This window comes from Brassica rapa, chromosome A10 (assembly GCF_000309985.2).
Source record: "Brassica rapa cultivar Chiifu-401-42 chromosome A10, CAAS_Brap_v3.01, whole genome shotgun sequence".
Classification (NCBI taxonomy): Eukaryota; Viridiplantae; Streptophyta; class Magnoliopsida; order Brassicales; family Brassicaceae; genus Brassica; species Brassica rapa.
The window spans coordinates 4,576,005-4,600,714 of record NC_024804.2 but is presented as its reverse complement, the minus strand read 5'-3'; the positions used below and the strand labels follow the sequence as shown (position 1 = coordinate 4,600,714).

At 38.9% G+C, this 24,710-nt stretch overlaps 1 protein-coding gene and 1 long non-coding RNA gene across 2 annotated transcripts; both read right to left on the bottom strand.

Annotated features, from left to right (window-relative positions):
- Window positions 1-1,773: 1,773 nt before the first annotated feature.
- LOC117129175 lies at window positions 1,774-13,689 on the bottom strand. Its single transcript, XR_004452792.1, has 3 exons — window positions 13,440-13,689; window positions 3,431-3,434; window positions 1,774-1,784 (listed from the first exon to the last, which is right to left on the bottom strand). It is a non-coding gene; the product is annotated as an uncharacterized LOC117129175 (long non-coding RNA).
- LOC103847925 (aminoacylase-1) lies at window positions 6,349-8,723 on the bottom strand. Its single transcript, XM_009124938.3, has 4 exons — window positions 7,826-8,723; window positions 7,622-7,759; window positions 6,812-7,051; window positions 6,349-6,718 (listed from the first exon to the last, which is right to left on the bottom strand). Exons 1-4 carry the CDS (start codon window positions 8,660-8,662, stop codon window positions 6,620-6,622), a joined length of 1,314 nt encoding a protein of 437 aa, XP_009123186.1. The 5' UTR covers window positions 8,663-8,723; the 3' UTR covers window positions 6,349-6,619.
- Window positions 13,690-24,710: the final 11,021 nt, after the last annotated feature.

Below are 24,710 nucleotides of genomic sequence, written 5' to 3'. Positions count from 1 at the left end.
ACTGCATAGCTTTCGTGATGGTAATCATCTTCCCAACTCCCAATCGAGTAATCTCCTTCTCGCACACGTTGACTACAATGTCGATCGATGGGTAGTAATCAATGTCGGTCGATGATCGTTTTCGGTTTGTATGATGAGGTTGAGTGTCGATTGACGTCGATATTGTTCTGTCGATCGATGGTGCATTCTTCTTCCAGGAGGAATGATGTAGAAGTTAGTCTTCCTCATCTAGAATTGCTTTGTACTCTACAGATCGTTCCTCATAATCTGCATCATACTCCTTCGTATGCATGTTGTGTCTAGTGTATGCTGCCACAGTAGGGTTGTAGTAGTCGTTCTTCCAATCTTCAGGGCTACTGTCGATCGATTCTTCCCTTGGTGCGTCGGTCGATTTCTGATAGGCACTGTCGATCGATGTTGCAATGTGAGTTTCGATCAACGCCGAGTATTCTGTCTCGTACTCTGCTCCACTGTGGCATGCTGCAATGATTCATGGATCATTGATTCTTCTGGAGGACGTATGTGGCTTCTTGACTGGAATAAGGTTGTAGTGGACATGAGGATCTATGAGCGTCAGGCACAACTGATTTGTTTGCAGATTGCACACTGCTCCTACTTTTACCAAGAAAGCTCTCCCAAGAATAGAGAAGAGTTCTCAGGAACAAGTGTTGTTGTCGATCGATGAGGAACACGCTTCTTTTCGGATTGAACACTCCAAGCTTGTAGGATCTGGTGAGAATAGCCGTTAAGTTATCTTGTTGCGTCTGGTACTGCTGGGCATGTACCTGAAAATCCAAGAAAAAAAACTTTTGTCAGAAATCAGTCTTAAACTTAACAAAAATAAAATCTAATAAGCGATCAAAGCTCCCCCGCAACGGCGCCAAATTTGATATCACTCAAATTACCCTAAGTAGTGAATTACTCTCTCAAATAAGAAGTTCAATTGTAATACTTAGGGATCAAATCCACTAGAGATAGGGAACCTAATAAATCTAATTGGATTTGTTAAGTAAAATGGTTTAATGATTTAAATGTAAAGTTACAATTGTTTGAGCAAGTAATTGCTCGATTGATTGGTTGAGGTTTTGATGCTTAAAAGGAAATAGCTAGACTTAGGGTTTTATTCAGGAAATTTGGAATTATAATCTTATAGATGCCTAACAAGTTGCATGCATGATATTGTAGAGCTCAACACTTATAAACGAACCACTAGGCTTTCGCTTTCTAGGTTCGTCTATTGACCAGTGTCGATCGATGATTCTATATGAATATTGATCGATACACTCTTCGAAACGTCGACCGATTATTCTGTTTGAATATCGATCGACGCTATTGGTCAAGCGTTAATGCGCGCGTTGAATGTGCTCACAAAGATCATTAGATCAGCTGTCACCTTTCTCTAGCAAGAATCTTAGCTCAATTAGAATGGTTTCAGGATGAGATTAAAGCTATCGCTTATATCTAACAATCCTAGGGTAAGGTCTAGGTAGCTAATCTAGAATCAGATATTAATGACAATCCTAATGATTAATATCACAACTTAACAATCTATAGTTGGGGTTAATCCTTCATAACCTATTTAAACCCTAAAATTTAAGAAGGGAACTACTCAGACATGGCCAAGTAATTTATAACAGCAATAAGGTATGAAAACTGCATTAGAATAGTAAATAGAAATCAATGGAGTACCAATCACAAATATAACTTTGGATCTTCTCTCCAATCTATCAAAATCTTCGAAAACCTTTGTTGTGAAAATAGTAAAACAAGAAAGCACTATTTGCCTCTAACATGTTTGCAAAGCTTATATAATTAGGTTAAAACTCGCCAGGGATAATCTTGTAAATTGGTGAAGACTTGGGCTTCAAGTCGGCTGTGACCAAACGGGATTTTTGCGCGCTTCGCTGTCGATCGATGTCAACATGTGAACATCGAGCGATTATTCCTCTTCAATATCGACCGATGGTCGAGCTCGATGGTCATCTCGGGTGCTTGCTCCAAATATCTCCAAAATGCTCCAAAATCATCACTTATCTCCAAATCACTCATGATCCTATAAATACTCAAAATAGACTCTATAATATAATAATTAATAGTTAAAACACTTATAAACCATGGGTAAAAGTGGGTCAAATCCATAGTTTATCAAATCAGCTTTGATTTGCTTGTTGGCTAGGTGAATTTGGTTGCTAAGGTAAAGCCTTCTGCCAACCTCATTTCTTAGCATAAATAAAAGTGCAGGAATGGTCCTCCTCTTCCTCCATGTCACTGTCAACATCTACAACCTCTACGTCCTCTGCAAAGCTTATTTGCTTCTTGAGAAGTTTGTGAACACTATCCAGATTAGCCTTAACATCTCCCAACTGCTCCTTTCCTTGGGCAGGGGCCAATTCTCTTCTTTCGAAATCAGTGTTCTTGGTGTTGTTGCTGGATGCCAAGTTCTCAATAAGTCTCACAGCCTCCTCTAGATTCCTTGTATTGAAATTTCCATCACTAGCTGAGTCTAGAGCCATCTGATATGCCAGCGCGATGCTTCTAAAGAAAGTGCTGAGCAGCTGCACTTCATTGAATCCATGATGTGGACAGTCTCTCTAATATGACTTGAATCTGATTCAGGAGCTTTTGAATGACTTTGTAGGCTCATGTGTGAATGTAGCAATCTCAATCCTCAAGTCTTCAGCGCATGTCTCATCAAAGAAGTGGCATAGGAATGCATTCTTGATTTTGGCCCAGGATGTAAGAGATCCTGGCTGTAACTTCTTAAGCCATTGTGAAGCCTCTCCAGCAAGCGAGTACTTGAAGGGCTTGCAAAAGAGGTAGTCCTCAGGGACTCCATTGGCTTTAATATCAGAAACTAGATCCTCGAACCTTTCCAGATGGTCCATAGGATGCTCGTGTGATAACCCACAGTAGGGTGTCTGTCCCACGAGTGTGAAGTACTGAGGCTTCAACTCAAAGTCTTGCCTCTGTATGGCTGGAAGACGGATGGCAAATCTGTTGTCGTAGTATTGATCTGTCCTGTTGTAATCAGCTAACGTCCTCGGTCTAGCAGCTTCGTCTACATCTTGAGCGGCTGCAATATCAGCATCAATATCAGGATTACAACCCCCTGATCATCTATCTTCTGGCCTGCTGCATTATGTAGATGACCCTCCTGGTCATGCATGTTTCCAGTCGCGTCCTAAGTTAGAATTAATGTCGCAACCATGTTTCGCGGCTCAGTGTCGATCGATGTCCAAGGTGGAATATCGATCGATGACGGGTGGCTATGGGCGGTCGATGGAAGAGTGGTCTCGGTCGACGGTGGAAGGCAAGTGTCGGTGGATGAGCAGGTGCTGTTGTCGATCGATACGTTTGCCTTTGCGGATGGTGCGTTTTAGAAGTGAAGGATCTGAAAAGAGAAGTGTTTGTTCCTTGTTACTTCTAGTACTGCCCTGAAAAGTCAAGAATATTTTTTATCAGTTTTGGCAAAGTAACAAAAACCTAGACTAAACCTAACTAAATTTGATCTAATTGCGATCAAAGCTCCCTGGCGACGGCACCAAATTTGATATCACTCAAATTACTGATTTTCCGGCTAAAATCATGAAATTATGTTTTCCCGCTAATATTAGTGAAATTACGTCTTCCATCAAAACTGTAAGATCTTAATTTCTTGCCAAAACTGTGTTTTCTCAGAAAAACTATATAAATGTGTTTTCTTGTCTATTTAGTCTTTGCGTAGATGGACTATACCAATAGGTCTTTAGTCTGATTGGAGCATTTATTAATTGAAGACGTTCATAGCATATCCAAAATGAATAGAACTAAGGGCTAGGCTGGCGCACAGAAAGTCTGCCCATTGACGGGAAATCGGCTAATTCCTACATCAACACAGTCCAGCGGTCCCGATCAGTACATAAACACATAAGCTGTGCAAATACATACATGAACACGTAGTTAATTCAAATATCTTACACGAACTAACAAAATTCGGTTTTTGCATACATTGACCAATTATCCGTTAGTCAAACGTAACGGAATCTGAGCTGTCCGTTATATACCATTACGTGGCTTTTTACGTTTTTAAATAATGAATAAATTAATAAAAATAAAATAAAAGATGGTTACAAGGGGGAGTCGAACCCTGGTTTGAGATATACCAATCACAAGAAGAAACCATTGTGCCAGACCCAACCTATTGTTTATAGTCCCAGTTGTTTCGTATTTATACAAATATTTCATTCACATATTTCTTTTTTTTTCTTTCCATGTTTGACTTATCATCCAAATTGTTCCAAAACAAATTCAAATACTTTTTTGTTCTCTTTTTCCTTTTCTTGTGGAAAAAATCATTTTTGTATATTCAAAAAAATAAAATAAAATAATATATATTATTAAAAAGGGTTACGTACGTTGGAATTGTCTTCTACCTTTATTATCTCTTTGTGAATTTCTATTTTTAAAAGATAATATTTACTTTTAATAATCAACCCGATAAACAAAATTTCAAATGTCCATTACAAGCTTAAATTGAACAAAACAAAACTAATTCAAATATTGCACGTCTAATTTCGTTCAACTACCACACCGGCGCGTTCCGCTAAACCGATCTATAATCCTTAGTAAAATCAATTCCCTTTTTGAACTAGTTCGTTCTCTTGTTGAAATCTTTAATTTGCTTTTGTTTAAATTTTGAGTAAATTTTTTTTTAGTTTCCAGTAATTGTAAGAGAACGTTAGAAACATAAGGGTTTGCAAATAAACTCAAATTCAAACAAGAGGAAATTAAAAAATTTCAGCAAGAGAACGATCTTTCGATCTCTTTCTCACAAAAATATAGTAAAGCTAGAAATAACTTCAATGTATGTGACCCCTTTTTAATAATATATATTATTATTTTATTTTTTTGAATATATAAAAATGTTATTTCTTCCACAAAAAAAACAAAAAAATATTTGAATATTTTTTCATTTTGTTTGGATGATATGTCTATTTTCTGAACAATTTGGATGATAAGGTCAACCACAATATATATATATATATATATATATATATATATATATATGTGAATGAAATATCCATTAGGTATAAATAGGAAATCATTGGGAGTACAAATAATAAGTCTGCCTTGGCACAGTGGTTTAGCATGTGTTGGATATTGCTTAGACCCAGGTTCGAATCCCCCCTCTAACCATCTTTTAATTTTTTTATTAATTTATTCATTATTTAAAAATGTAAAAAGCCACGTAAGCAATATATAACGGACAATTCAGATTCCGTTACGTTTGACTAACAGATAATTGGTCAATGTATGCAAAAACCGAATTTTGTTAGTTCGTGTATGAGATTTGAATTAACTACGTGTTCATGTATGTATTTGCACAGCTTATGTGTTTATGTACTGATCGGGACCGCTGGACTGTGTTGATGTATGAATTAACCGTTTTCCCGCCCATTGACTCCACTACTAAGGATGGAGTCTTTGAGATGCACTTATAGAAAACAATATTGACATTGCTTTCCTTACAGATTGCTTAGATCTTCATATGAGCACCGGTCTTTCAGATTGACTGGCTTTCTCGACCTATTTAGACAAATATTACTCCTTCCTACCTTTTCCAGTCCCATCAATAATTCAGCATCCTATACCCTTATTCCCGACAAGTTGTTTGGTGTTTGGCATAGTGAAACTCTACTTGAAACGTATGCTGGTCCTTATTTGGTCATAAGGATACTCATTGACTGAGATGGATAGGAATAGAGTTATTAGTTGCCTTCTTCCCCCCTAAAAAAATTGAGTATTCCGCCAAAATTGTAAAATTATGTTTTTCCACAAAAATTGTGAAATTACGTATTTAAGTTAGAACCATGAAACTATGTTTTTCCGCTAAAATCGTGAAATTATGCTTTTTCCGCTAATATTAGTGAAACTACGTCTTCCATCAAAACTGTAAGATCTTAATTTTTGAAAAAATATATAACTGTGTTTTCTTGTCTATTTAGTCTTTGCATAGATGGACTAATACCAATTGATCTTTGGTCTGATTGGGCCATTTATTAATTGAAGACATTCATAACCTATCCAAAATGAATAGAACTGGAGGTTAGGCTAGCGCACGGAAAGTCTGCCCAGTTGACCACTACTAATGATGGAGTCTTTGAGATGGGCTTATAGGAAAACGATACTGACATTGCTTTCTTCACAGACTGCTTAGATCTTCATATAAGTAACCGGTCTTTTAGATTGACTGGCTTTCTTACCTTTTCCAGTCCCATCAATAATTCAGCATCCTATAACCTTACTCCCGACAAGTTGTTTGGTGTTTGGCATGATGAAACTCTACTTGAAACGTACTAATCAAATTCTTGAAAGATCAACAGCGTGTGAAATCATGCTCCAAGCACCGGTGACATTTCTCCTTCAGAGTTTGAGATTTTATGCACACAAATCGAATGACAGATATATACAAACTATTAGTAGCAGCCATTGAGGGTCACAGAACTCGAACGAATGTCGATAGAAATAGTTTTACATGAAAATGGGTGAAACAGCAACATATAATTCTTGGTCATAGCAATGTGTGAGCATTGATCATCTTCAAGCGACCTGACACAATTGCTTGCACAGAAACATGCTTTCAGATCGCTTGATCAGATACTCCCTCAAAGGAACTTAAAGCGCTGATAACCGATTCATATACTTCTATTCCTTTCAAGAACACGGTATCTTTAAGAAACTGTAACAGAGAAAGTATATATTTCAATCAGCGTTGTGATTCAAAATATGGAACACAGAGATATGCAAAGAGATAATATCATCGTTCCAATACCTCGTTATGGTCATGCAATAAGATAGGAGTATTGATCATTGGTGAGAAACCGACAAGTGGAATTCCCAAAGTGCGAATATAGCGTGCATCTGTGGTTGAAGCCAATATTTCAGGCTTTGCGAGTTTTCCTCCGGTTGCTTCAACAGCTTGCTTGAAGACAGACCACCAAGGATTCGAACCATTAGTTGCAGTCATTATCGGTCGTCCAAAATGGTCTCTTAGTTTCCCTTTCTCTTTTATCTGGTGGAAGAGATGGTAAAGTTAGTTTTGTTCACTTAGTTTCCTCTGATAACAATTGATCAAATTGCAAAAGGTAGATACTATACGGCATAATCAATCTCCCTAAACAAAAGCCTAAAACATTTGTAACATCATTAATGAAAGTACATAACTTTGTAGCTGCAGATTTACTTAAGATATACTTAGGACATCTCAGATTCTTGTATCAAAGCAACTAAAACAGAGGTTTGATAAAATAAAACGTTCTTAATCAACTAGAGAGATAATTATTCAAGGTATCATTCGCACCCAGTAACCTCATTTTCACAAAACTAATGTGGAAGCTCCGAAAGAAAGAAGCCAAATAATCTAAAACAACAAATCAGAGTTACCTAAAAGCCTAATGGAGTCTCTGTTTCAATTAAGCTTTGCTTAGGACATCTCATCATATCCTTGTATAGTTGTATTAAAGTAACTAAAACAGATGTTTGGTAATACAAAACATTCCAGGTATTCATTCATAACTAAGGTGGAGGCTCTAAAAAAAAAGAAACCAAAATAATGTTTAACCAATTTTATATTCATATATACCGTGTAGGTCATGTTCCTAATAGAAGGAGCCCATTCCTCAGCAATTCTTTTCTTCATAACATCAGGATCAGCCATTGGAGGCAACCTTAGATCATACCCAGCTTCTGCCTCTGAAGGCTGCATATTCATCACAAATCCCTAAAAACAAACAAAAGCATTTTTAAAAGTGTACAAAAATGGAGATTACAGCAATCATCAGCTTACAGTGTTGGAAGGAGTTCCTGCTTTGAAATAAACTGGATTCACAGAGATAACTTCCGAATTTGCAGCTTCCCCAGCTTTGACGAAATCGAACTGCGTCTCCCTGAACTTGGCGATTAACTCAACACTCTTCATCAAATTCTCCATAGCTCCATTGTCATAAAGCTTAGCGCCATGCCCTGGGATGCCTTCAGCTCGGATCACCAGCTCCCATGGAGTCCGATCAGCGAAGAAAACCCTAAACTCATCTCCAGGACTCGCTTGCCCTTCATCCATAGCGAAGCCAACATTCAGCTCCGTGAAATCCGACGAGGCCGCGAACTTTGCCATCCCGTCGAATCCTCCGATCTCTTCCTCAGGCACGTAAGAGATGTGAACAGTGCGGAGAGGAGAGAAGCCTCTTGATTTTAAGTTCCTGATTGATTCAAGATACTGAACTCCGATACACTTATCATCCTGCGCGCCGCGAGCGTATATAAGACCGTCGACGGTTCGGTGAGCTGAGAAGGGAGGATGAATCCATTTGTCAGCTTCCGCGGGGACCGAATCGAGATGGGAGTTGAAGAGAATCGACGGAAGCTTAGGGTTTGAACCGAGCCATGTTACGAGAAGAACGGGCTTTCCTGATACGTATTCGATGGTTCGGGTAGTTAGACCGATTGATTGGGCTTGGTCAACGAGAAAAGAGATGGGTGCGGTGTAGTTTGGGTTTGGATGAGCAGTTTTGAATCGAAGGTATTGCTGGAATCGAGTGATGGGAGTGTCTTCTTCTTCCCCGTGGGATTGGAGGAAGAAGATAGTGGAGAAGAGGAAGAGAGTCCGGATAAATGGAGTCGCCATGGATTTCAAGTTGAAGGTGTGATCGAGATCACCAATACAAAAACTTCCAATTTGAGGTAGATAATGGGAAGACACTTTTTTACCTTTTGAGCCAATATTAAAGTGAGTAAAACCAACTAAACCCTTGCCAAAACTAATTTGTTTCTCAATGATTTTACATAATTTTGTTTATCTGTTGTATTCTCACAAATTTTAATTAGTATACTAGATTTTGACCCGCGTTTTGAAAGCGCGGGTTTTTCTTTGGATTATATACAAAATTTGTGAATTAATATTTTGAAAATATTGTAAATTATTATGTTACAAAATCATATGATGTCAAAAAATAACTTATTTAAATTATATAATTCATGAATTAATTTATTTAAGATTTTGTATGTATTCTTTTTTTGTTCAAATATATGTACACTCTTATATAACTTTCTCTTAGATATGAACATTTTACCAAACCTGTAAGTTGTTAAAATGCTTTGATGAAAACATTAATTTGTTATATTTTTGTGATGAAAACACTGATTCATTTAAATAATAGATATCTAATATATGGTTCATTAAAGTCTTGTTATATGAGGTAGAATGTTGGTTTATAATAATTTCATACCATCATTCGATACAAACATATTATATAAACATTACTAATAGAACAATGGTTCATACAAAACCTACGTACATATTTAAAAGGCTATAAATCGACAGTTTAGATTATAATATTTAAAGTCAATAAACAGTAATATGTTTTATTTAAATGTAGGAGATTTTTATTTGGTTGCTATAAAATAGGTTGGTTATAAGATTTAGTTATATATAATAGGTTGGACTAAAAAATGAAAGAGTCCAAACAACCTTTATAAGTAGATTTATTAAGACTGCTTCCATTTTAATAGAATAGATAGCTTTGCTTATATATCATAATTTTAATTTAGTTTTCTATTCTCAATAATTTTAATTAGTATAGAGTTTTGCTTATTTGTGGTATTTTTAATTATTTTTAGATAAATCATTATTTTGAATAATTTAATACTATTATTCGAGAACACGATTAAGTGAAAACGTTATAATTTGATTGACTTACTAATTCCCAATGGTGACTCAACTAATACTCAATGGTGACATGACATTATTCAGTAAGCCTCTATAAACTTGCAGACATGGCTTACACGAGATTCTAATCTGTGAGAACCGAAATTCGCACTGTCGATTTCCGTTTTAATAAAGAAAGTTAGGAAAACCTTAATTTCCCAGAGGTCCCAGATATCTACTAAACCACATACCAAACAATTAGAACACGAAATAAAGACTAGAAAAATAAGAAATCGAAAAGAGAGCAAAATAGATCTTGTTCCGAATTCGCGTTTGAGCGTTACAACAAGGTAAGAGTCTGGGCTACGAGAGCTGTCTGCGAAATTCCTTGTTCTAAAACCCTAAGACTGCAAGACCTAATTGATTCGCAGCTCGAATAACAAAAATGGAAAGTTGCCTAAAATTGCTCTAAGTGCTAAGTTTGCTTTGAAAAAGTTCTCTCTCTTGTGCCTCTCGCCTAGGACTCCTTATATACTCCTCCAAAGTCGGTTTTAACTTTTCCCTTCCTGCCCTTAAGCCGTCTTAAGTGAAAATGGAGATATTCCATTTTTCCGATCTTCATGTTTATCCGCGGAAACTTCACATTTTTTTCTGCGGAAACTTATCTTAATATTTGTTTTTAAAAAATAAAAACATAAACCGCCATAGTATCTAAGAGCTCATTCTTAAAGAATCGTAAGTGGGCTTGTAGTCGCGTTTTAGACCTCTTTGGGCCGTCTTTCGACATGAAAAGTTTGTTACGATTTTCTTTTCGACAAAAACAAGTTCTCACTGTCGATTTCCGTTTAAATTAGGAAAGTAGGAGAACCCTAGTTTCCCAGAGGTCCCGGATATCTGCTAATACCACTCGCTAAGCAATCAGAACACGAGATAACAACGACAAAGTATAAAAATCGTAAAAAGAGAGCAAAGAGAAGTCTTATTCTGAATTTGCGTATGAGCGTTTACAACAAGGTATAAGCCTGGGCTCGAGAGCTGTCGGCAAGATTCCTAGTTCTAGCAACCCTAAGACGGCTAAACCTAATTGAGTCGCAGCTCGAAATAACAAAAACGGAAAGTTGCCTAATTGCTCTAATTGCTAAGTTTGCTGTGAAAAAGTCTCTCCTCATGCCTCTTGCCTAGGCTCCTTATATACTCGCTCTTAGGTCGGTTTACGCTTTTCCCCTTCTGCCCTTAAGCCTAAAAATGGAGATATTCCATTTTTCCCGATCTTCGTAATTATCTTCAAAATTTTGTATTTATCCGCGGAAACTTGACATTTATCTTTTCTTGCGAACCAAGCGTAGACCGTCCCACGATTTACGGGCTGCTGGTTAAGAAATCGTAAGGTGGGCTTCGAGTCATGTCTTAGGTCCCTTTGGGCCGTCTTTCGACTTGAAGCGTTTATTACGACTTCTTTCGATAAAAACGAACTTTCCGTGGTTTTTATCGTAAAGTTTGATTGATGACTTCGAATGGCAGAAAACATGAAATGGGTTCGCTACGGTCTTCGGGAGACATCATCGAAGGGTAGACGAGAATGCATGGATTCCTGTCGTATCGACGTTTCGGAAGAACTCGGTCGCTACGTAGCGACCGAATGGAACACACGCTCGGTCGCTACGTAGCGACCTAACGGAACAAACGATCGGTCGCTACGTAGCGACCGAGCTTGGTTCGAGCTTGGTTCGAGCTTGGTCGCTTCGCATTGACCGTGCAGTGTGCTTGTGCGGTAGTTGCGTAGTGACTGAGTTTGGTTTGTCCGTGTTCCGATCGTCACATTCGAACCTATCCGCGGCTGGCTTAGATACGTTTTCGTTGCCTTGGGACAGCTTGTGTTTAGTGGTTCGATTTAGATTTCAACAATATTTTACCGCAAGGCTCTTCGTAAAGATTTCTTTACGAAGATTACTTTTCTTAAAAACGTTCATGCCGATTTTTATGGACTTTCAGACATTGATTCCGTCGTGACCGATTTTGACCCCAACAGTTAGCCTTCCAGCTCGTTTGAACCATGAGCTTCTAGCGTGAGGTTCTAGCGAGTGGCTTGACAAGTTAGGTGAGTTAGGCGGAATTAATGGTTGAAAAGGTCCATGGTAAGTGGTCTTCTCGCTCTTCTAAAAGTAAAACGCGATAAGATTGGGGCTGCGCCTTATGACGGCTGCCTACGTACCCTTGTTGAAGGGATCAAGCCTTTCGTAGTTCTTCTTGGAGTTAAGGTTCTTATGACTAGTTTTCCAGCGAGACATTTACGGTCTAGTTTTTATGTAGAGGTTATAAGGCGTGTTGCTGCCGATGGCATTTTATATGGGTGTAGAAGGAAGACTACGAGTTGTCATCTCGTAATCTAACTCTGTGTGAACTGCTATATTCCTTATCTGTTTCGAGAGTTTTCTGCAGTGTGTAAACTTGCGGCATTTCCGAAGATGCTCGAATATTGGCAAAGAGACAAATTTTGGGATCTCGTATCAGGGTGTTTGATACTATGCCTAGAGATGTTAGAGACCAGTGCGCTGGGTTTAGGGCAAGACCTAGCTCTAATCACGGCTTTAGGGGGTTCGATGACTACTTCGACTTACGTTTTCCGTATCTTTTTCGACCTGATTCCATCCCGCTTTAAAGTCTGCGATATGTTCTCGGCTTACGTGACTTGTATGGTGATATTACGTGTATACGCACACCAAATAACCTAATGTGCACACTACCACAATCAAATGGTATGTCGATGTAGCACTTTAGGATCGATTCCACAGAGACTAACTGTTACACTTTATTTCTATAGGATCAATATTAAGCTAAAACAATATGGGGGTTTTAAGATTGAGGTATTATAACAGAAAATAAAAGACTAGTTAAAAGGTTTTCAGATGATTAAAAGAGCTAGGTTCAGGGTGATTCATTGGGATACTTAGGATCATGAGCTACACAACTATTCAGAAAAACAATACGAGCCAATCTAGAACTTGAACAACAAGAATAGATAAACCCACTGTCGTGGTGTGTACCAATTTATCAAGCAATCCTAATTCCTAAACTGTCGTTTGGATCAGAGAATGATGACAAGCATTAAGTTCAGATTCAATTGGTTCACGATTCGCCTTAACATCAGCTTTCGTTGGCTAAGGACAAACCGCCTATATATGCTATTTCCAGTAACCTAAAACACTTTTGATGAATAGATTAAACTTGTGATCAGATGCTAAATGGCCAGTTTAACATAAGCAATAAGCATAACAATAGACAGAGATATCAAAGAATAACAATCCTATTTGTGTCTACCTCATTGATCCATGATCCTTAACACCCTAAACCTAACAAGCGACTACTCAGACATGGAAAAAGAAATCCAAGAGACAAAGACTGAATAAAACATCATGCAGTTCAATAGAATAAGAATAGGGTTCAGGATAATCTTTTCTATGACGAGAGAGATGGAGCCTTCTCCCTTTACAATAAGCAAATCCTCAAATTCTAAAGTCTCTAATGGTTTCTTGTGTCTAGAATAGCGTAATCTGATAAAGAGAAACAGAAAATATGGTATATCAAAGCCACATGCGCTGGGAGAGAAAATATGGATAATTAGGGCAAATCCCGTAATGATTGTAGTTTCCTTAAAAATCTCTGCCGCGAGAACAGTCACTCGGGTTGCTCCGCTTGGCTGTTCCGCTTGGTCGGAGCAGTCGTCAGACTGTTCAGCGTGAAAAACTCCAAATTGTACTCTTTTCCTCCAGCTGGTCCATCTGCCATCCAATGCATCTCCAGACCTGTAATGACTCGAAAAGGACTAGGAAGACTCGATAAAGACTTGAAAACCAATTGAAAAGCATATATACAAGATGTATAAAACACCATATATCAATTCTCCTAGACTTAGATCCTTGTTTGTCCTCAAACAATGTCAAGTATAAAGAACATGGAGAAAGGTTTGAAAGTGTGGGAACTCTCATATTCTCAGCAACCATACTTTAACCACGAATCTCTGAACCATACAAGCAGTAAAACTAGGACAACACACCCTTACCGGAACCCCACTGACTGCTGTTCAAAAATCGGCTCCATACTCTTCATCTCAAACCTGAAAAAGCAACACTATCGAGACAGAACTCCCTACATTCATTTAAGAGTAGCGTGAGCTTCTCATCACAGGCATCATTCAGGGTAGACGGTCTAGGTGTGGAACAGGCTATTTAATGGTGGAGTTAAGAGTGTTTAGGGGCTACCATTTCATTGAAGAGGATGCAGGATATCACACAAAATGGCAAGAGAGGATAGATCCATTGATGTCCACAGCCTCTACTCGTTTTTGCTCTATCTGGTGCGACTGTTCTGATGACGGAACAGGCAACTGATTGTTCTGTGTTCCACTTTCCTTTTGGTACCCACTCTTTTGCTTGATCTTCCCAGTGGCTCATGTTTCTTTGATTTCATCCCCTTCTCCATCATTTGGTTCTTTTTCCTTTTTTTTTTTTTTTTTTTACAAGACTGATATGGTGATGTGACGAAGAAGGAGGTCATACATGATGGTTCTAAGTGCCACTGGTGGATCTGATTTTGCAACCATTCTGGTTCTCCACCCTTGCTCTTGCGCAGTTCATTGGTTATGGAGCGGTTGCTCCCTTAATCCGCTTGTTCTCCTTTCTGACAGAATTTCTGCAGCAGTAACGAGTAGGAGGCTGCGTTGATCCTTTCTTCTCCGACTGTTTTGCACATATCTGCACATATGACACTGAAAAACAAATGCATGAAGGTGGAATGAAGGCTAAGGTGTAGGGTGGGAACTAGCTAAAGATGAGCTAGCCACTCAGGATCAGCAAGATGGATAAAAAGGATAAGAAGTCCTGAGTGTGTTCTCGTTTCCCTGATCTAATGCCCATAACAAGAAGAATTTCAGTCAAGATTAGGTTCAAGTAAAGTGGAGTTAAGTCTACCCAGTGTAACCTGATCGGCTGAGAACTTCTGGAGAATCAAGTGAGATATGTCAGGGTGTTCCAGGTCCACATGTGTGTCTTTCGCCACTGCTAAGGTCACTGAATAAGATAACTAAAGCACGAGGTGGTCAGTGATCAACACATAATAAGGTCCTAATTCCCACAAAGTTTTGACTGACTCAATAAAAACTGACTCAAAAGAAAAACAAAAGAAAGAAACGAGTTAGTAAACGACGAAAACCCTCCCCAGACTTACTTCACAACGTCCCTGGTGTGAAAATAAATCAGAGAGAAGGAGAAAACAAGAATAAATATATTTTTTTGGGTCGAGATACTTACCTGAGTGGAGCAGGCGCTCCATGAAAATTCTGGGTGTTCTATCGTCAGATGATCGCCTGGAACAACCGCTGTTTTCAGGGGGTAGGTTGTTCCGTTTCTGCAACCCAGAATTTTTGAAGTATCTCAAATTTTTCTGCTTTTTGACCTAAAACTCAATAAACTAAAACGAAAAGTAAGTAAACAAAAACAAAACCAAGTTATATTTACACTTACCAGTGGGTTGCCTCCCACCAAGCGCTTGGTTTATGTCTCTAGCTTGACTTGGTGACTGGGATCAGTCGGGTTGAGCAGGAGGACCTGTTCCAAAACAAGCTCCACAATCAGACATGTTCAGCTTCAAAACCCTGCTCAACAACCCTTTCACAGCAGCTTCTCCTTTCTCCTTCAGCTCATGTGTGAGAATGACTCTGACTTTAGAGAACGGTTTGGAGGTACCCTTGCACTTTACCTCATATTCAATGGAGTTCTCATCACACTTGAGAGGTATCAAAGTCATTGTAGGATTTCCCTTGACCCTTTTTTTCTGGACTTTCTGTTTTACCCTTGAATTCCCTCTAAATTTAGTAGGATCAGTGCTAGGATCTTCATCAGAGAACAGCCTGCTCTCACCCTTATCACCATGCTCCTTCTTTGGAACAACCTTAAGCTTTTCTACATCAAACACTGAGATGCAAGAGGCGTGTGATGGGGAAGATCTGGTGGGTACAGCGTTGTAGAAAACTTTCTTGTTGATGTTGGAGAAGTGATATACCTTGGATTTGACCCATTTTTATCCATGGTATATAAGTGTTTTACTATATATATATCTATGTTTTCTACTCTTCTAGGTATGTTTTCAGGTTCAGGTGCATTTCGGAGTAAAGCTATGACTTTGGAGCATTTTGGAGCATAAAAGACATTTCACCCGAGCTGACCACTTAGAGGTCGACGAGAGGAAGAATAACCGATTAATGCGCATCAGTGCTGACGATCGATATCAGGAAATGCCTCGACAGATGAAGATTAATATCGATCGATGTGCCCAAGTACCGTCGATCGATGTCGAGACACCAGACGCGATATTTTGGATTCAGCAGACTCAAAAACCAAGGCCAAGCCAAATTACCAAAATGCCCTGACGAGTTTTTAACCTAGCAGAATATATACTGCCTAGTGTTTTTGACGGCAGAAGAACAGAGCTTTTTCTAGACCTAGTTTTGTTACAAGTTTCATTTGGGAGAGAAGATCACTTGTGATTGGAACTTCTTGTTTCTATTTCTTTTCATCTATTCTATGAGTTTCTATTTATCTATTGATATGAATTGCTTTGCTATGTCTGACTAGTTCAACTGTTAGATCCAGGGTTCAGATAGGTTTGTGGGATTAGCCCCAAACTATAGATCTGCCTTGTTGTGATATTGATATACCATGATTTTCACCCGTTTTTATACATGGTATATAAAGGTTTTAAGATGTATTAATCATGTTTTAGATTCTTTTCAAAGCAAATACATGTTTATTCACCTGATGGAAGGAAATGATACTTTTGGGACGTTTTTAAATGCTTTTACGTAAGGAAAATCGATCGACGCTTGAAGACCAATATCGGTCTATCATAATCACTTACTATCGATCGACATACATATATGTGCATCGATCGATACGCAGTCACACGGATGAAATCGCAAATTAAAAGATTTCATTTCCCAGAAGATCTATTATTTACATCTTAAGTCCCTAGCCGCCTGTTAGGCTATATGTACTAGGGTTTTGTATCATTTCTAAGGAGACACTTGAAAAAAGACCTAGTTTGGAGAAGGAGCATTTTGGCTACCATTAGGAGAATTTAGGATTGGAGAGATAGATCTGAGACTGCAAAACAGAGAAGATCTTGAACTCCTTAATTTCTATTACTCTATCTATTTGTGTTCTATATTTCATTTGAGTTTATTTCACACCATCATGACTTTGTCTCTTATGAATATGTTTGAGTAAACCAATTGTTATATTTAGGTTTCTCATCATGGTTGAAATTATGCACTGCTAATATGACTGTTAAAAAGGTGTTTTGATTGTTCTTTCATTGCTTATGGACTTAATGCTAAAATTGAGATTGATCACCTTCATTTTAGATCTTAGGATTATTTGAGTCCAACTAACCGTTTCTCCTCAATACCTGAACCCATTTGCGTGATCTAACTAACTCAGGCGCAACGACAGTTGGTCTAAGAAGGTTAGAGAACAAGTTAAACCTGTTCGCAAAGCTCGCTAGAATAACCGTCGATCGACGCAACTATCGTTCTGTCGGTCGATCGTTACAAAGGTGTATCGGTCGATGTACATCAAGTCACATCGATCGACACTCTCTCGAGATCAAAATACGACAGTTGAGATCCGAGATCTAGTGAAGATAACCTATCCGGTTAAATCAATGTTTAGTTCAAGAACCATTAAACCCTTTAGTCTAAACTAAGTGCATACATTTTATACCTGAGAATGGCCTGAATCTAGCTGCTTTCCCAATTTTGAAACCACTTTATTTCAATCTATTGAATCACTGTTGTTTTCGATTTATCATTTACTGCTTTTAAAACTATTAAAACCTTTTAGTCTATCTTCATTTCTAATTATTTAAGTCTGTTGAGTAATCCTAGAGTCTCTGTGGATTCGATCCCTAAGTACTACATCTGAACCTCTTTTGATGAGAGTAACACTCTTTAGGGTAATTTGAGTGATATCAAATTTGGCGCCGTTGCCGGGGACTCTTCCTTATTACCATTAGATTTAATTTAGAATTTAGTATAGACTTGTTACGAAAATCTTGCTAAAGTTTTCTTTCTTAGTCTGATAATCAGACACAAAGAATGGAGAACATAGAGCGCGACCAACCATCGATCGACGGAAACACGTTTCCATCGAGCGACGATGAGTCAGAGGAATCGACCGATACGGAGTCACCAACATCGATCGATACCGCCCAGCCGGAAGCAGGTAAATTTTCTCTTACCAAGCCCGCTAATGAGAAAGTAGTCCAAACTGAACTAAATGGTCAAACGAGCAATGAAACTAGCCAAACTAAACAGGGGACTGAAATCCCTGTTAAGGAAAATTCTACCTTAACTAAAGGTGAAGATATAAAATTGTCCATACAAGAATACCTTGATCCTGGTAGGACCTATTCCAATAGGTCCGCTATTAAAATACCAGGAGACGATACCAAGAAATCTAAGTTTAACGCAGATTACTATCGTATGGTTCGTCAAAACCCATTTCGTGGATCCCTCCAAGAACACCCACAAGATCATATTGAGACTTTGGAAGAATTAATACCAGATGAATATGATCGTTGCAAACTATTCTCATTCTCCCTAGAAGGAGAAGCCCTCAGGTGGTTGAACTGTTTAGCAACAGGATCACTCACTTGTTGAGAAGAGATTAGAAGAGCTTTCCTTAGAGAATTTTTCAATGATGAACGCTACTGGGAAGTAAGAAAACAAATTTCTACATTTCGCCAAGGTCCACGCGAATCATTTAAAAATGCTTGGGAAAGATTCAGAGGCTATGAACTTGAATGTCCCCATCATGGTTATTCAGAACCACAACTTCTTAACATCTTTTATGGAGGTGTTAACTTAAGCTATAAAACCACACTCGATACAGCGAGTGATGGAAATTTCATCACTAGGAATCCCGAAGGAGCTAGACGCCTTATCAAGAATATGACAACGGGAAGATCCTATGAAAAGATGGATGAAGAGATAGAAAAAACTATAAGTCCAAAAGACAATTCTGATTTAATAGAAATTAAGAATTCCCTTAAATCCCTTCATTCTTTTCTTCAAAACAAACACCGATCTGATATAGCCCAGATCGATGACAACGCTTTGTCTGACACCGATGATTATTCGGATGAAGAAACGAACTACTCTGATCCCTACTCTGTGCTTCATGTCGAGAGCTTTACCCAAGCTTATGACACTACTTTAAAATCACGTACCGGAAGAGAAAGGTTCAATATCAGACAAGCTCTTACTGGCAACCGTAAGACAAAATCGGAGTTTTACGGAAAGATAAATATGGTTTACGGAGAATTGATAGAGAAAGCAGATTCTTTAGGAGAACTAATCCGAAAATTAGAAGGTCAAGTAGCTGAGATTGCAACTGCCATAAAGAGAGACGCTGGATGTCTTCCCGGAAGAACTGATCTAAACCCAAGACGTCAAGTCAGTGCCGTAATGCTGCGCAGCGGAAAAAACCTCGCAGCAGATTCGAGGAATAATTCAGATGTTGGAAAGCCTGACGATGCCGATAAGACCGGGAAAAGCAACTCTCATCCTATTTTTCTTGACGAACTTGACCCAAATCCATCTCAAGATAACCGGAAAACCACCGCTGAAAAGGCTAAGGAAAAAGCAATAGACTTAGAACTAGAAGAAGATACGGAGATTGAGGATGAAATCGATCGACAGTACGGAACTGACGTCGATAGACCCAAAACACCCACCATCGATCGTCAACCGGAGAAACCCGTCGATCGACGGTCTACTCAACCCGAGCCCATAATTGAAAAAGTCTATAGAACTTTACCCCCTTTTCCTCCTAAGACACAAACTAAGAAATCATTAGAAAACGCAATCTGCTAAAAAGCCTTAGATAGGATTTCTGTGGAGATGTCTCTTAGTGATGCTATAAAAATAGCACCTTCAATTAAGAAGTATATAAAGGATATGACATCTCCAAACTATCCAATCGCAGAACATAGCGTGATGATGATTTCAGAAGAAGTAAGTGCTATGATTAAAGGAGAAACTCCAACGAAGAGATCCGATCCTGGTAGTTTCGTCCTAGATTGTAAAATAGAAAACACGCGCTTCCCTAGATCATTGTGTGACCTCGTCTCTAGTGTGAACCTTATGCCTTACTATGTTGCTGTTACGTTAGGATACAAAGAGTTTATGCCAACTCCGATCACCCTGGTTTTAGCTGATAGATCTATTAGGGTACCCGAAGGAATTTTCGAAGATGTTCCCATAAAGATTAACGATTGCATCGTGCCCACGGATTTTGTTGTGTTGAAATACAGACAAGAACCCAAAGACCCCCTCATTCTGGGTCGGCCATTCCTAGCTACAGCTGGAGCGATCATTGACGTCAAAGAAGGACGAATTAATTTGAACATAGGGGATATCTCGATGACTTTTGATATGGAAAAACTGATTAAGCGACCCCTAATAGATGACCAGGCCTTCTACGTGGAAAAAGTTTCTGAGGATGAAAGAGACTCTTTCATAAACATGTGTTCAGACAACCCCTTAGAAGACACCCTTAACCACGTGGAAAATGAAATTTTCAGCATATCAGATAGAACAGACGATTACATAAAACTAATGGACGCTAGCATCGACGTTGCAAACGTAGAAGAAAATGACGATTCCGAAGTTGTCATCGATCGATATCTTCGAGATACCGCCGATCGACAACCTCCCTCACAATCAAATTGGTCTAAAGATAGAGCACCAAAGGTAGAATTAAAACCTCTACCCAGCGGTCTTAAGTACGCTTACCTTTATGACCAATCCTACCCTGTTATCGTCAACGCCAATCTCACTAGCGGAGAACTTGCTTTATTGCTGAATAAATTACGCAAGTACAGGAAAGCAATCGGGTATTCTCTCGATGACATTCCTGGAATTTCTCCTGATCTTGGCATGCATCGGATTAACTTGGAAGATGACGCTAAAACGTCAATAGAACAGCAAAGGAGATTGAATCCGAATCTAAAGGAAGTAGTTAAGAAGGAAATTATAAAACTCCTTGATGCTGGAGTTATTTACCCTATTTCGGATAGCAAATGGGTAAGCCCGTACATGTTGTACCCAAAAAGGGAGGTATCACTGTAGTGAAGAATGAAAAGGACGAACTCATTCCTACTCGTACCGTTACTGGTCATCGGATGTGCATTGATTATAGGAAACTGAATGCCGCTACTAGGAAAGATCATTATCCCCTTCCCTTTATTGATCAGATGCTGGAGAGATTAGCTAATCACCAGTATTACTGTTTTCTTGATGGATATTCCGGATTTTTCTAAATTCCTATACACCCGGACGATCAAGAAAAGACAACGTTTACATGTCCCTATGGAACTTTCGCATATCGCAGAATGCCATTTGGTCTATGTAACGCCCCCGCTACTTTCCAACGTTGTATGATGTCAATCTTTACGGATATGATCGTGGACTTCATGGAGGTATTCATGGATGATTTTTCAGTCTATGGATCAGACTTTAAGAGTTGCCTCGACAATTTATGCAAAGTGTTGGAAAGATGCGAAGAAAAGAACCTTGTCATAAACTGGGAAAAATGCCATTTCATGGTAAACGATGGAATAGTATTAGGACATAGGGTTTCCGCTGCTGGAATAGAAGTCGATAGAGCTAAGATTGAAGCAATGACCACTTTACCCCCACCCAAAACTGTTAAGGACGTGCGAAGTTTTCTCGGACACGCCGGATTTTACAGGAGATTTATACTGGACTTCAGCAAAATCGCTAGACCTCTAAATAACTTACTGCGCAAGGATATTAAATTCGATTTTACCCCCGAATGCATGAAAGCTTTTGAAGATTTAAAGAAATCCCTTATCACTGCCCCTGTCGTACAAGCCCCCGACTGGAATCTTCCTTTCGAAATCATGTGCGATGCGAGTGATTTCGCAATTGGAGCAGTTCTAGGCCAAAGGAAAGATAAAAAGCTACATGCTATTTACTACGCCAGCCGCACGCTTGATGAAGCACAACGGAATTATGCAACAACAGAAAAGGAACTATTAGCTGTAGTTTACGCTTTTGAAAAATTCCGTCAATACTTGATTGGCTCATGAGTGATAGTTCACACTGATCACGCTGCCATTAAATATTTAATGCAAAAGAAAGATGCTAAACCTCGACTCATACGCTGGATTCTACTACTCCAAGAGTTTGACATTGAGATTAAGGATAAGAGAGGAGTAGATAATGGAGTCGCTCACCATCTTTCTAGGATAAGGATAGAGGATGATGTCCCTATAGACGATTTCTTTCCCACGGAGAATGTTGCACATATATATACATCTTTCGTCGGTCAAATATCTCTCACATCTGAAGATCTATCGATCGATGAGGGAGATGACATATCGGTTGATTCACATAGTGATACATCGACCGATGACGAGACTGATGTAATTCCTCATCTCCCCGATAACCAAAATCACGAACCCCCGTTTATTAAGATCAACTTCGGTTTACAAGTAAATGTTTCCGGTAATGAGATTAATCTCACACCTGAGGAATTATCACAACGGGAGGTAAATGCAATTGGTAGAAATTCGGATAACCGACCCTGGTATGCCGACATAGTTAACTATTTAGCAGGTGAGGTCGAGCCAGACGAACTCAAGGGATATATGAGGAAGAAATTTTTCAGAGAAGTAAGACGCTATCATTGGGATGAACCTTACCTCTATAAGCATTGTTCTGATGGCATATACAGACGATGCGTATCCGAAGCTGAAATTCCAGACATTATTTACCAATGTCACGGAGCTGAGTATGCAGGACATTTCGCTACCTTTATAACGGTTTCGAAAATTCTCCAAGCAGTTTTTTGGTGGCCAACCATTTTTCGCGATGTCCATGCATTTATAACCCAATGTGACAGATGCCAAAGACGTGGAAAAATCAGCAGAAGACACGAAATGAAACAGAAGTTCATTCTTGAAGTTGAAGTCTTTGATTGCTGGGGTATCGATTTTATGGGACCTTTCCTGTCTTCATATGGAAACAAATATATACTAGTCGCGGTAGACTACGTATCCAAATGGGTCGAAGCAATAGCTTCCCCTACCAATGACGCATCTGTGGTTATTAAACTCTTCAAGAGTATAATCTTTCCAAGATTTGGAGTTCCAAGAGTAGTCATTAGTGACGGTGGAACTCATTTCATTAACAAAATCTTTGATAGATTGCTTAAAAAGAATGGTGTTCATCATAGAGTAGCTACACCTTACCACCCACAAACTAGTGGACAAGTAGAAGTCTCTAACCGGCAAATTAAGGAAATCTTAGAGAAAACCGTAGGAACCTCCAGAAAAGATTGGTCTAGGAAACTAGATAATGCACTTTGGGCCTACAGGACCGCCTACAAAACGCCGTTAGGAACAACACCATTCCACCTCCTTTATGGCAAATCATGTCATCTACCAGTCGAACTGGAACATAAAGCAGCTTGGACTACCAAACTTTTGAACTTTGATATCAAACCAGCTGCAGAAAAGAGACTCATCCAGCTTAACGAGCTTGATGAAATCAGACATTTAGCTTTCGAAAATTAAAAAAATCTAAAAAAAAGGACTAAAGCTTATCACGATAGAAAGATCATATCCCGGCACTTCGAGCCAGATGATCAAGTCCTCCTTTATAACTCTCGATTGACTTTATTTCCTGGAAAGCTAAAATCCCGTTGGTCTGGACCCTTCACCGTAAAGAACGTTCAACCCTCCGGAGCTATCACCTTACAAAATGAGAAAGGCCAGGAATTTACGGTGAATGGCCAACAAGTTAAGCATTATTGGGCAAAACCACCAGCGAAAGTGCCCATGGTGCTGTATGAACCTGATACTTAGTTTAATCAGGAAGTCGAGCTAAAGACTTAAAAAATTAAGCGCTGAATGGGAGGCAACCCATTTATTTTTAATAAAAAAAAACATTAATTAAAATTAATAAATTATATTTACTAGTAATTTCCGTATTTCTTAATATTAGCATTATTTAAAAAAAATTAAAATTAGAATCTGTCAATAAAAAGGACATCAATCGACGCGGCATTACTGCCATCGATCGATGCGGGCATATCGACGGTTTTAACATTAACTTCAATCGATATCAACCCACTTCCTATTCCAAAATCACAAACGCAACCGAAAACAAAAACACCCATTTTCTCTCTCGATTCTCGACGGATTTCGTCCGTTCTTCGCCTAAATCCACTCGATTTTTCACTCTGTAACTGTTAAATCCACTCCCGAAATCAACATTCAAGGTATGCACTCGAAATTTTCAATTTTTCGAAAAATTAGGGTTTTCATTTTGAGTTGGACTAGAACACTTGATTTAGTGTGATTGAGAGATGTTTTTGTAGTTCATATTGCTTATCTAGAGTTCAATTTGTGATTTCTATGCATTTAGATTCGTATAAACGCGATTTGGAGTTGAGTGATTTTGCAGGTTTCGCGATTCGACATCAGTCGATATGAACTTGTTCGCATCGACCGATGCTCTCTTGTCGGATTGTTCCGACACGACGATATCGATCGATGTTGAGTATAGCCCATCGATCGATATTACATTATATTCGACAATGCTAACCTTCTTTTCTTCTTGGTTTCAGATGAGCAGCTCAGAGACAAACGCACGAAACATAGAACTCAGGTCGAAAAGGAGGTTCGACGAGACTAGCAGCTCCTCCAACCCACAGCGTCATCCATGGCCTCGCCCCGAAAACACACCATTCGATGTTCCGGGCTATGCTAATCCTAAGGCAGCGATCAACAGCAACGAGTACCGTCAGCGTCCTCTGTCCGATGACTGGGACGACTACGACAGCCTCTTCTATAATGCCTGGCTAGGAATCTCTATCGAGCCCACCAAGTTCCTTGACCGACCCATCCTGAAGAAACTCGGGATCGAGGGAGATGTTAAGGACAT